This window comes from Sciurus vulgaris (assembly GCF_902686455.1).
Source record: "Sciurus vulgaris genome assembly, chromosome: 14".
NCBI classification, from domain to species: Eukaryota; Metazoa; Chordata; class Mammalia; order Rodentia; family Sciuridae; genus Sciurus; species Sciurus vulgaris.
In genome coordinates, this window is record NC_136475.1 from 60,536,082 (window position 1) to 60,549,399 (window position 13,318).

Below are 13,318 nucleotides of genomic sequence, written 5' to 3' on the forward strand. Positions count from 1 at the left end.
GAACCTGCCACGTTGGGATGTCTTCAGCGACTATCGTCCCTGCCGGGCTGGAGCACCAGGAGCACACAGCTGTTCTCAGCGAGAACACTACTGAGATGGAGGCAGGACTGTAAAGGTGGTGAGCAAGTTCACAGAGTAACAGGGCTGACTAAGACCGTGGGGAAACTCAGGCTGCTATCGCAAGGGCCAAAAGGCTGGGGCATCCTGGCTTCTCTTGCTGCCCCTCTACCTTCTAGGTACTCTCCCAACTCAGACTGGGGGCTGTGTGAGAATTAGGCCCTAGCAGGCTCTGCACAGGTGGCTGATGGGGTCCTTCCCTGTCTCCAGATGCCTTTCTGCCCTCTGACTGGACGTGCCACCCTCTCATTTGAATGCCTGGCCTCTCAATTCCTGCAGCAGGAGTGCCATCCAGACCAGCCTCCCTCAGCCTGAGCCTCCTGTTGTCTCCTCACCGTCAAAGGGCGTGCCCTATGTCAGGCACTATGCTCCTCATTCCGAGATCTCAGAGGCCACAACCCGGTTGCATCTGAGCGCAGAGCCCAGCCTCCAAACACCACCATCTCCCGCAATCCTTAACTCTCAGTTCTTGGAGTCTTGGGATGAGAGGAAAAAAGCTTCACCAGGCTGGAGTCAGGGTGGGGAATGGACACAGGGAAACTAAAATGTCCCCAGAAGCTACAGTGTACAAAGCATCTTAGATGTGTTACTCATCCTGTTTATAATTCTATGAGGAAAATATTCACATCCCATTTCACAGATCAGGAGGCCAGAGGTCCAAGGCTGAGGTGAATTCTCAGGATCACATGGCTATCCTGTGAGAGCAATCTTATTTTAATCCTGTACCCCTGAGGTCAGAGCCAGGCCCCTGTCCTCTGTACAATGCCACCATCTGAGCCAACTGCCAAAACCAGGTTTCTGGGACTTTCCCATGCCCTCCAGCCCTGGTCTGGAATCCTGGCTCTTGGAAGGAGCTTATAGCCTCCAGGAGGCTAAGGGCTTTCACTACGGCATGGACACAGTCCAGGGCTGCAGAGCTCGGCTCAGTCCTGTTCCTGATCCGCTAGGATGGAGAATGAAGATGGTGTCTAATGGTCCTCTGGCCTCTGGTGTCATGGTTCCTGGGCAGGTGGGCTGGCTTTAGGGGAAGGGGCTGCCCACTCAGCAGGGCTCCTCCTTGGGCTGCTAACTAGGTGAGGGTATGAGGGTCTTAAGCCCACTTCCCAGGTTTTCTCTTAGCACAGCCCAGTCATGCAGGAGCATGCAGGAGGGGTCTCCCTCAGGGTCCTGCCATGCAGCGTGGATGGCTGGATGGAGACGATCATGAGGTTGAAAGGGGCCTCTATGTAACCAGGCCTGCGGGCTCACCTACCTGGAGAGACTCCCCACTCTGGAGGCCTTACCTTAAAGAGGGACATTCACACTGAAGCAAACTTGAAAAGAGAGAACACGTACACAAAGAGAAGTTTACTCGGCCAGCATTTCCCTCATTGCCTTTGGTGTTCCCTGAGGATAGCTAGGTTTTGGGGGAGGCAGATCTCTCCCTTCTACACTGGCTTCCCCCCATTTCAGTGCTGAAATCCTGGGAGCATAAACTCAGAGCCTAATACTTTAGAGGACAAGGAACGGGTATACAAGAAGGAAGCCAGGAGCAAGTAGAATCTCCCCAAGCTCTGCAAGATCAGGTGATGTCCTTCAACCACACCAAAAACATCACTCTGCCCTCCAGGATCCCAACAGAATGTAAGCCCACCAGAAGCACAAGAGTTAACTGTGTTACTTTCAATGGTGATTAGATTCCTTCCACCATCTTGGAAGGAAATCCCCACAGGACAGACCAGAGGCTTCAGTGCTTAGATGTTTTCTTTGGTACCAAAGCTTTCTTATTACCCCACCCACCAACTAACAGTTGGGGTACCTGCCATCAAACATCTTCCTCTGTGTACCTTCCCTCTAAAACAAACTACCCCCAGAAAACTGATGTGAGTCCATATTGGCACAAAGTTTTGGTTAGGTGTTCATAGTATGTTGTTTGTGCGAAACCAGTTCAGAGTGTGGGAGGAGAGGAGGAATATAAAAGGGAACGTGGAGAAGGGAAGATATACCAGAGAGCTGGAACCACAATGAGAGGAAAATCTCCATGCTGAAGCAGAGGCCTCTGAAAGGTGTCCTGGGTTGGGGTTAGTACCAAGGGGTGACAACCTGAAGCCAGGAAACCCAGGTGCACACATGACAGCTGGTGAATCAGGGCAGGGGTTACTCAGGGAGCCTTAGGCACCAGGGGAACAGAAACCCTGGCTTAGCAAACATCTCAGGAAGGTAAAAACCTAGAGGGGACAGCCACCAGTTGAGGTATGTGATGAAAACTGACCAGCGGCCAAATTCCAGCTTGGAATCTGGACAATCTCCTCAGTGATATACCCAGAGGGGTGAGGCTTCCTGTGGAGGGGATGCGAGTCAGGCCTGGGAGTGGTCCTTCTGACGTAGTCTCAGCCCCTGTGGGCATGAGCCAGGGACCCAGCCTCCAGCTGAGCCAGCCTGGGCAGAGGGCAGGCTCCCTGTGCCTGGCAGGTCCTGCTGTAGAGCTCCCTCTGTGAAGTGGGAGTGGGGAGTGTCGGGAGCTCTGGATAAACACGCCACTTCTTCTTGACTCTTCTTAAGTCCTAGACTGGATGATATGTCCATTCCCAGCCTTACCTCCAGTGCCCGACAAACCACCGAGGAAACCAGTTTCCTCCTAAGTCCTTCCCCCATCCCTTGTGGCTCAAGCACTCACAGCCAGCTGGAGTGAGGCAGTGGCTCCTGAGCAGGTTTCTGGGGGACTGTGGCATTCTGGTGTGAGCACAGCTGGGGAGCGATGGAGCTGTCTGCAGACAGAGAAAACCGAGCTCCCTCACATGCCCCAGGCACTTGACCACACTGCCCTGGAGGTGGCCAGGGTTACCAGCTGGGGGATGTTGGGCACCTGCTCTCCTTGCCTGTTTAAACATGTGCCCAGTGTTCTTGCATCACTGCCAACTGCAGAGTTGCTGATGTTTGCCAGAGCCTTGATCTTTCCCTTCTCATGGTGGTTTTCATTGAATTTGAACCCTGTCCCTAAGATCCAAGATCCAAGAACCTCACATTGACCCTGGCTGCTAGTGGTCCCTCCATCCTGCCTGCTCCTTCCTACTGCTGTGTTTTGCATGTGCCTTCCTTCTCCCCTTTCTTCTCCCGCTCTCCTAGGCAGGCACCTGCTGGGTCCTCACGTTACAGGACACCTCAAGTCCAAGGAAAGCCAGTCTTGTAATGGAACCCCTTAGCCATTAGTAAAAAAAAAATTACATTTGCAGGGCCATGTCTCTGTTTCCCAGGGTCTCCCCAGTGACCTCGGTGGGTGATAGTCCATTTGCCTGTGCTGAGGCCACACCTGCTTACAGAGTGCAGAGTTGTCCTCACCGCTACCATCTGCACTAGGTGCACACCTGTATCCCTGGGGTTCCCTGAATTGGTTAGAGAGACAAGGGCTCAAAAAACCTGGTGTGAGTTTTCCCACTGGTCCTGTGAGGCTTTCTGAGACAAGAAATACAGTATACCCATCACTGTAGTGGCTTTTATTTAACTTAGCATCTGTTTCTGCTAGACTAAAGCCCACGGGTGACACACGCTGGTGCCATTGCTAAGTTTTCAACTGAGGGACTGAGTGGGGACACCTTCCTGAAGGCTAACTAGATGCAAACTATTCTTTTCTTTGCCAGTTTTGATATTTCTCATGAGAGAAATCTTAGGCCCCCAGGATAGGAATGTGATCAGATATTCAAATAGCTTAGAGAAGTCTTTAAAGACCTTTGTAGGGTGCTCTGTAAGAATTGACGTGATTCAAAGTGTGACCAGAAACACCTCTTGCACAATATTGCACGCTTCCTTCTTTCAGATGTTCTAAACCTCTTCTCCAAACTGAACTCAAATGGGCCTAATAAAGCCTTTCCCCGGCTTCAAGCATAAATGTAAAGGTTTGGGGGACAGAACAACAGGATGCACACAAGACAGCTTCCATGGCAGCCGTGAGGAAGTCTTCAGGAAACTGATCAAGACACATTGTTGGGAGCTTCTGAATGGCCCATATCCTTTCTCTTTGTCATCCTCTCCGGTGGTGGGGAAGCCCCCAGAAGCCCACTTGAGGACCCCAGCCAAGGAAGTGAGCAGGGTTCTGCCCTCTGGTCCCAGGTATGGGTTCTCATGAAGCCCAAGGAAGGGAAGCCCTGGTCCCTTGTGCTCTGAGGCCCAGGCAAGGTGGAATCCCACCTAACCCCTTTTACCCAGCTGTTTCTGGGAGGCCCCCCCGCACCTCTGCCCAGAGGAGCACTTTCACACCTGGCCAGGGAGGACCTAAAGGACTCCCTGCCCATCTGAGCCAAGGCGAAGCTTGCCCACTGTTGAAGGAAGTCACATGCCAGCCTCCTGCTCCTTCCTCCTCTCCTCCTCGTTCCTCTGCATGGGTTCTGCATGGCCCTCAGGCCCACAGTCTCCTCCAACCTGTTCTTTGTGGCCCTTGGCTCACTCCTCCCAAGGAGGATGGGCACTGCTCGAAGCGCGACTCCTCTTAGAAGCTCTGCAGCTTTGCTGGGCACCTAGTTTCAGTCTAAAGGCTGGAAGCCACTGAGGAGCCCTGGGCCTGGCGGGCCCTGGAGCCCTGAGCCTCCACTGGAGTTGAGTGAAAACTCCTGGGACAGGCCTGTGGCGTCAAGGCCCTGATACCTATTATACCCCAGGGAGAGACTCAGCTCCAGGAACCCATATGATAAGACGCCTCACAGGTAAAGCTCTTCCCTCCTTCCTCCCGGGCAGGGGTCTGTCTACAGACTCCCTGGCTTCCCCTGCCCACACCAGCCTCACTCCCCTTCACTCCCCTGGTTACCTCCACCCTGCACCACAGGGAGGGGCTGCTCCTGTATCCTGTCCAGCCCAGCTGGGGTAGGGTGCTCCCTAAACCTACTTGGAAGTTGTTTTGTTGGCCTAGAATCTTGATGTAAGTTTTGTAGATTGGCGCTGACATCTGATCAACCATGATTTCATCCTGGTTTTCTGTTCATTAGGCCTGGACTCTTAGCTCTACTTCTCATTTCCTTTGGGTTGAATAACTTAGATTAAGCCTAAATTAAAATTCACCCTTAGATCTGAAGCTTTCATTTTTCCTTTTTCTCTGCTAGGCCTTTGGTGACCTAATTCTTCCATGTGGTCAGCAGCTCAGTTAATCTTGTCCTTCAAGACCACGTGTGGAGCCCCTCCCGCCAGCCATCAGGCAGAGTAGTGCATGCAGTGAGCCCTGTGGCAGCAAAGGAGCAGTTAGCTGGAGGGAACTGAGCTCTAAATCTTCCTGGTCTCCCAAACGCACAGGACGGGTTTGGCGCTGGGGCCTATGGTGAGATGGGCTAGAGTGGGGGAGATGTTAGCAAAGAACGTATATCTGTGTGTTCCCCCAAAACCACACAAACTAAAGGAGGAAGCACATGAGGGGCAGAGACAGGACAGGGAGTCAAGGCACAGTTCACCCGTCATGCTCAGGCTGAGGCTGGGACCACAGCCACCAGTGCAAGTCACCCTTGGACTATTTCTAAGAATGGCAGCACTATCAACAGTGGCTCCCCAGGAATCCCCTCTGCAGATCCACCAAGTGCCTGAGGGTCTTTTTTTACACTTGGAAATGGAAATGGAGGGTTTCTCTGACAGGATGCAGTGGCCGAGGGCTGACTGGGTGACCTCAGATCTTCCCTGACTGAGACCCCAGACTCATAGCTCTAGCCTCCTGCCCAATAAACACATACCTTATATCTTTTGTCATGCACCCCTTAAACTCATAGGAAACCCACCAGCTGGCCCTCCAAATTTTCAACCTGAATGATTCATTTCCTTACTGGGTTACAAAACGACAGAATTAAGATCTCCTCCTGCAGGTGCACACCTAAACACACACACACACACACACACACACACACACACACACACACACCTGCAGCTGTGTGCACACACTCAGTCTCTCTTTCTCCTTCCTCTCAGGAGCACACATGGCCTCTCTCCACTCCAGCAGAAGGCCACTGCCAGGACATGGCCTTTGTTTCCCAAGTGAAACCCACACCGCAAGTCTCTCCTCTCCAACCTCTGAATTTTGAAACTCTTCACTACCCACCGTGATGACCTCCAAAGCAACAGGCCTAGGTGCCGTGGGTGAAAGGAGGCAGAGGGAGGGGAGCAGGGCACAGAGGGCTCTGGGAAAGGGCCTGAGGCAGAGCCTTCCGCATGGAGACTCCCCACAGGTCCCAGCCCACCCTGCAGTCACTGGGTCCCGATTTCACACTCTGTGCCAGTGCCGCATAGTGACCTCGACCGGTATTTAAGTGAACTAACTTAAAAAACGACCCCATCTACCCTTAGAGAAACCTCATGTCTCTACCAGTCACACAAAACTAGCATTATTTGTGATTTTTTTGATCAAAATAAATAAATAAACCTCAACTGGAATAGAGAGCATTCTCCTGGGGCCACACAGGTCCTCGTCCTGGATACAGCTGCGGCTTACTTATGTTCGGCAGTCACCGCTTAGGGCCTAAGAGACTCTCTAAGGGGGACTCTGGGCCACCTCCTGCCCTTGTCAGTTGGGCTGTGAACCGTGCCCAGGACATCCTTTCAGGGCACGCACTGCCTGTGCACCAGCGCTGGGCCCAACCCATGGGGCAGAGGGTGCTCGTGGCTGCACTTACAATTCTGGGTTTGAAGGGCGGCTTGATCTTCTTCTGCTCCAGGAGAACCCAGTCGATCTCCTTGAAGAAAGGGTGCTGCTTGATGGCGTCTTCGCCGTTCTGCGCAGCCACGCAGCCCAGGCGCTTGTGGGGGTTCTTGGTCATGAACTGCAGGGAGGAGCACACAACACAGAATTACCCATGAGCCTTGGCAGACCTAGGCTGCAGGCAAGAGCCCAGGAGGCCTCCCCCATACCACCTGCCAGGGCTGTTTTTTTTTAAATTTTGCAGCGTTAGGGGCTTCCTGTCTCAGGGCATTCTGAGCTTGCACACGGACGTAGTATGTCCCGTTGCCATTCTAAGACTAGCATTTATAATACTTCACTTTCATCCTTACACAGTCCCATGACATACTATTATGATCTTTATTTTATTAAAGAGGTACTCGAGGCACAGAGAGGTTAATTAACTGGGTCAAGGTCATATAGCTAGCAAGCTAAGGATCTCAGGTTCTTGCTAACTCTCAGATACCCCTCAGATTCTCAAATCTTCCCTTAAGGAGACTAAGATCTGATAAACTCAACCACAGTGAGAGATCAAGTTCTTTTTGAGGTTAAGAAAAGATCGGGTATGCATGTACATGCAAAATTATACCTCCTGTCCCTTTCCTTTTCCAGATCCAACCCCTATCCACTTTTTAAATATCTGAATTTGCAATCTACATGGTGTCCATATAGGTCAAGAGATTAAAAAACAAGAAAATGAAAGGCTACTGCTTTTCAGTGCTTACATGTGAAACCATATGGATGTGCTTTTTCCTTTCTAGGTGGTGTCCTGTCCTGTGACCCACCCAACCGGGGAATTTATTTTTATTAAATGAGTTAGTGATGGTAGGCATTACTTTAATTGAGCAGCTATATACCAGCAAAACCTGCAAAACTACTCATAAATGGACATATTTCTGATAGCCACTAAAATAAAGGTGTGCGTGTTATGTGTGTCTGTGCCTTCAAGACAAAGTGTTACATTTCACAGGGTGAAGGTCAAATGCTTGCACCTGCCCAAAGGAACTTGAGAGGACAAACTACAATATGAAGAAATGAATCTAAAATGGTCGAACTTCAGGATTCATTGGCAGGGTTGGTTTTCTTGGGCCGGAAGTTCCTCCTATGGTCTGCTCCCCTGGTGCCCTTGAAACCAAAGCACAGGGGCGCAGGCTGAATCAGCTGGACAGGAAGAGCACAGACAGGAGGGGAGGGGTGCAGGGGAATGGTCCCAGTGAGCTTCATCCTTCCAATATACAAGTCACAACACTCTGTGGCTCGAATCCTGGGATATCCCAGGTCATGGAGTCTCTGCTTCTTAGTTTAGCACACATGAGCTTCTCACGTGGACCCTGCCAATGCTGATGGCCTTCTCCATCCTTTAATCTCTCGGTCCATGATCCTCTCCGGTTCTCAGGCATTTATTAATAACCAGTCAAAATGCTGCCTCCTTCGTGAGCTTCCCTAGATTCCTTTCTCTGTTGATACCTTGGGGGCCCATGTTTCTGGTTTACTTAAATTATAATTTATCTAAAACTATCTTCCCCTTGGTGAGTTTGTGATTTGGAAATCGGTCCCATCTGCCTGGCACCTGGCTTCATGTCTGCTCCTACTGTGAACTCAGTAAACTGTAATGAGTGAATAGGAGGCTGAAGCCTGGACCTCAGGCCACTGTGCTGAGAAGAGGCAGCATGATGGCCTCTTACAGTTGCACAGGTTGTGCACTGCATGACTATGATGCCAGAGGACTTTTCGAGAAGTCTACACCATTTTCACACTGGCAGTTGCCCTGAGAGGCACAGCCCAGTACCCGGAAATACAGAAAACCTGATTTGGCTCTAAAACCAAGTGACAATGTGAGGAAGTGGAGCATTCCAAGGCCAGGGGAGTAGAGGAGTCTTCCTTACCCCCTCAGCTCTTCCTGGCCCCCTCTCCTGGGAGGGGAAGTATTGAGAAGGGCATCCCGGGAAGCCTCCCCCAAGCCAGAGACTCTTCTTGCAGACACTAACCAGCTAACACAGTTGTGATCTCCAAGTTCTAAATCTCTCCAGGTCAAAGCTTTTCAACCTCAGTATTACTGACATTTTGATACTTCTTTGCTGTAGGAACTGTCCTGTGCATTGTGGGCTGTTTAGCAGTGTCTCTGGGTCTGCCCTTCACATGCCGGAAGCACCCCCTCACCCGGCAAGTTGGCTACTAGTGGAGAGCCACTGCTCTGGTCAGCCAACATGAGAGGCTTTGCCACTAGGCTGGGCAGGAGGACTCACAGGAAAATGGCTGGGCTGGTTTCAGGACCAGGGTGGGGGGACAGCTTGGTGGGACATGGTGTCCTGGCTGCTGTGGGTGCTAGAGGCCATTCCTCGGCTCATCAGCTGACCTGGAACCAGATGGGGCTTTGGGAAAGGGGCAGGAGAAAGCTCCCATCTCTTCCCCAGAGGGGCCAAGGCCCCCTGTGGTGGAGTCTCATGGCGGCTGCCCTCACGCTACCACTCCATAGTACAAGGACAGGCGTAGCGAACACACACACGTCTGTCAGGGACGTCATCAAGGGGGAAAGGCAAGATCCCTTGTTGAGAGGAAAACAAAATACATGGAGCAACCTTCTAATGTTTGTCTGAAAAAGGTGAAGAAATAGAATTGGTATCTGCATTTGCTTGTATATACCTAAAGAAATTCTGGAAGGGCATATAAAAATCTGAAAACAGGTAGGGGGAGAAACAGGCGGATGGGAGCAAGAATGAGACAGAGAACTTTGCCTGCATCCCACTCTCTACTTTCCCCTTTCGAAAAAACCCATGTGAACATCTTACCTATTCCAAACAGCAAGCAAATCATGACAAAAGTAAAGCCTTACATATAAACTAGGGGAAGAAACAGAATTCAGTGTGACGAGTTGGACAGTCCAGTCCCCTAAGCCAGAGTCCCTCTTGTGGGAGGTCATCCTGCCAAAGGCTCCTGGAGGGAAGTCAATGTGGAAGAGGCTGGAGAGAAGTGAGGCCACCAGAGTCCCACTGGGTACTAGCTGAGTGCTGGCCTGGCAGGTGCTCAGGACTTGTCCTGGAAGATCCCCTCTCTCCTTCCTACCAACGTGTCTGTCTCCATTTTTCACCAGGTGCTGGGATGAGTGAGGGGGATACCATCACTTGAGGATGCAAGAGACACTCTCCCTGTCCTCCTGGAGCATGCAGAAGGGTAAGGGAGGCTGAGAGACACCAGTAATTACCCAAGAGAACCAATTAACTGCGATGAATGGCACAGGAGAAGCCCAGCAGGGAGGGGCCCCTCTGAAGCAGGGAAGTCGGCAAAGGGTTCCCTGAGGAAGCAACACTGAGAATGGAACCTGAAGGAGGTACAAGAAGTACCCAGGCCAAAGGGGGAGGCAGAGAGCAGACAGGGAGAAGGATGGCTACAGAGGGCAGAGCAGGAAAGGACATGCACTCAGGCCAATGTGCCAGAGCAGAGCTCTTGGGGGATGGCGGAGCAGCGAAAGGGCCCCCTGTGTGACGTTGGAGGCTTCACTGAGGATATGGGTCACGGCTGAATTTTAAATAGGGCATGAGGCACAAGATGCTTGTGGTACGGAGATGGCAAAGAAGCAGCAGGGGACCCCATGTGGAGACCCTGCAGTTTCCCAAGAGACAAGTGGCCACAGCTTGGACTCCAGAGGTGGAGGTGGAGGACGGAGGAAGGGGACCAGAATGGAACATTTTCGGAAGGAGAATGGCCTCGATGGACTAGCTGCTGGAGGAGAGAAGGTGATGTCAAGCGGAGCGCCCGCCTTGCCAGCTGTGCAGGCAGGAGGGTGGTGTGTCATTGGCTGAGGTGAGGAGCTTGGGAGTGAGCAGGTTCGAGGGGGGTCATCATGGGCTCAGTTTGGAATTGCAGTGAATGTGAGGGGCCTCTGGACAGCTGGGTGGGGGTGTCGAGGAGGGGACTGAGAACACAGGCCTGGAGACTAGACGTGGGTCTGGCAGGGACATACCCCTGAGCTGCGGGCTTCACAGATGCTGGTGCAGGGCACGGGGGAAAGGGGAGAGTGCTGGGCTGTGGGGAAGCCGGGGGCAGAGAGGGACCAGGGCTCCGTCCTGAGAAAAGAGCCATGCACGACAGACTTCATTCATGAAGGGATCCAATGAGCTAATGAGTGACATCAGCAAGGAACTAGTAAGGGCAGGGGCCAAAGACTGGCTCTCCACAGTGACTAGGGACAGGTTTGCTTTGGCTCCCACCTTCCTTCTAATGGAACAAGTTATAATCATTTAACAGGGAGAGATTTTTACATAAAAATCTGAATTTCAGGCTTTGAAAGCCATACCTGGCGATGTGAGTGCCTCATTGTTCAGGGTGACAACATGCTGGAGCCCGGGAGTGGACACCCCTGAGATGGGCAAGTGCTCCCCAGCTTACTCTGCTGCCGACCAAGTCTAGATCACCGACTTGGTCTTTGTAGGCATTTAACTTTGCAGCCCGTGGCGAAAGCAAGAAGCAGAGCACTAAGCACTGTTGCCTTCGGTGTGTTGAAGAAGCTCTGGCAGCACCTGCAGTGTGCCAGGCACTGTTCTCAGGCCTCGGTGCAGCCGTGAAACAAAGTGACAAAACTCCTGCCCCTGTGGAGCTTACCTTCTTGTGGAAGGAAAGTGATACACATAAAAACAACCCCAATACATAATTTATAGAGAAAACTGGAAGGTGGGAAATGCTATCAGGAATAAATGGAGCAGAGAGAGGGGAGGGAGAAGAGGGGAAGTTTTAATTTTTCAAGGGCTGGGGAGGACAGAGTAGCCTCCTTGAGAAGGTGCCGTTGGGTCCGCACTTGAAAACATTCACTGTTATGTCCCCACATGAAGGGACAGCCATGAAGAGGCAGCAAAGGAGTGGAGAAGCTGCCCAAATGCCAGGCAGACCAGGGCCAAGTGCCAGGGGGCAAGGACAAAGAGGGCTTTAATACAGAGGAACTCAGCTGAGTCAGTGAACGTGGCAGGGAGGCTCCCCGGCCAGAGGTCCTGGGGTCACAGGGAGGCACAGGAGGCCCAGGAGGAGTGAGGGGTGAAGCCATGTAGGCAGAAGATGTGTGTGCCTCCAGAAACCTGCGGGAGGATTTTACGGCTTGTTAAAATTTTCATATATGACTTATGTTAGTGAATTGAGACAAGGGATACTGATTTTCCATCTATTATAGGGGCTAATAATTTTCTTTGTAAAATATGTATAATTAAGTAAAGATTAGGCGTCATCAAAAAAACAAGAAAAGCAAATAATGAAACGAAGGGTTTTTGAATCTGGCAGATTTTGTGAATGTGAACTGTAAGCTACTGTGCTTTGGGGCATCCTGATGGAAGAGAGAAGACGGGACTAGAAGTCAAGGTTCCAGGGCTGTCAACCTGGCCCTGCCTCAGGGTGACCTTGGGCAAACTGGTTGCCATCCCTGCACTGAGGGAATGTCACTTACTTGACCCAGTAAAAATGTCATTACATTGCAGAAATGGCCGTCTTGAGAAAGTAGAGTATTTGCACACGTGAGGGGTCATTGGCAAGGCAGAGACAGACTCCGCTGTGTCTGCCTAAAGCATGGCTGCCTGGGTCTTGAGTGGACACCATCTTGTCTGGTTGGCTACTTAGCCACAGTGATGCTGTTGTGGACACCAGCTGGGGCTGTTCTCCCTGCCCTTTGCTCCTCTCTCTTTTCCAGAGGAGACTTCAACGCAGACAGGCCTCTGGTGGCAGAGAAACAGGAGGCCCTAGCCCAAGTGTGACGAGCAGAGGGGATGACCTGGGCTGGGCTGGATCTGTTCCCTCTGAGATGCTGAGGGACACAGATGCACATAGTGTACCATCTCGGGAAACACACACACACACACCCTGTCCCTTTCCCACAGCAAAGCAAATGTCCCAGGCCCCATTCTCTACAGCAGTGTCTGAACCCTGCCTGAACTCCCCACGGGGGCTGGCCTAACTCTTCTCCCATCCAGTGGTGAGAAGAGGTGGTGGGGGGAGTATGCACACACGTGTGTATGTAGGGCAAGGAGCCCCTGGGAGCAGGTCAAGGGCAGTGACTCACGGCTTTCAAGATGCTGACGGCCTCCTTGCTAAGCCAGACAGGGTACAGCACATCATCATGCAGGATGGACTCAAACAGGTCGTCCTCGTTGTCAGCCTCAAAGGGGGGCTGCCCAGCCATCATCTCGTACATCAGCACCCCGAGGGCCCACCAGTCCACTGAAGGGCCATATTCCAACTCCTGCAGGATCTGCTCAGGAAACAGGCAACATTAGGGACCACCAAAGAATGTCCCCTCAAGTGCAACACCCCTGCCACCAATGCCCCTGGGGAGGTCTGCATCTTCATTTCTGACTCACTCCTCCACCGTGTGGAGCCCTGTCCCTGTTACCTAAGGGACAGGTAAAGAGCACACTCTGAGAACTGAGTCTGGGATGCACTTTGTCGGAGGCTGACTGTCATCTCTCCAGTAGTCTATCCTCCAGTGGGAACAAATGACTGTTTCTTTCAGCTTCAGATGAAGTTCCTAACTTGCATTCAGGGTTACGCCTTTAAAAATGCCTA

At 51.9% G+C, this 13,318-nt stretch overlaps 1 protein-coding gene across 2 annotated transcripts in view; it reads right to left on the reverse strand.

Moving 5' to 3' along the window:
* PRKCE (protein kinase C epsilon) overlaps positions 1 to 13,318 on the reverse strand; it is a 466,710-nt gene that overhangs the window by 19,666 nt on the left and 433,726 nt on the right. Inside the window, exons 13-15 of one of the 2 annotated variants that reach the window (XM_079111624.1) lie at positions 12,816 to 13,004; positions 6,735 to 6,881; positions 1,401 to 1,430 (exon numbers count right to left, since the gene is read on the reverse strand). In XM_079111624.1, the coding sequence (XP_078967750.1) occupies positions 1,416 to 1,430; positions 6,735 to 6,881; positions 12,816 to 13,004 (351 nt within the window). In that variant the 3' untranslated portion in view covers positions 1,401 to 1,415. The remainder of the gene's footprint in view (positions 1 to 1,400; positions 1,431 to 6,734; positions 6,882 to 12,815; positions 13,005 to 13,318) is intronic. The other variant, XM_079111623.1, reaches the window with a different exon arrangement.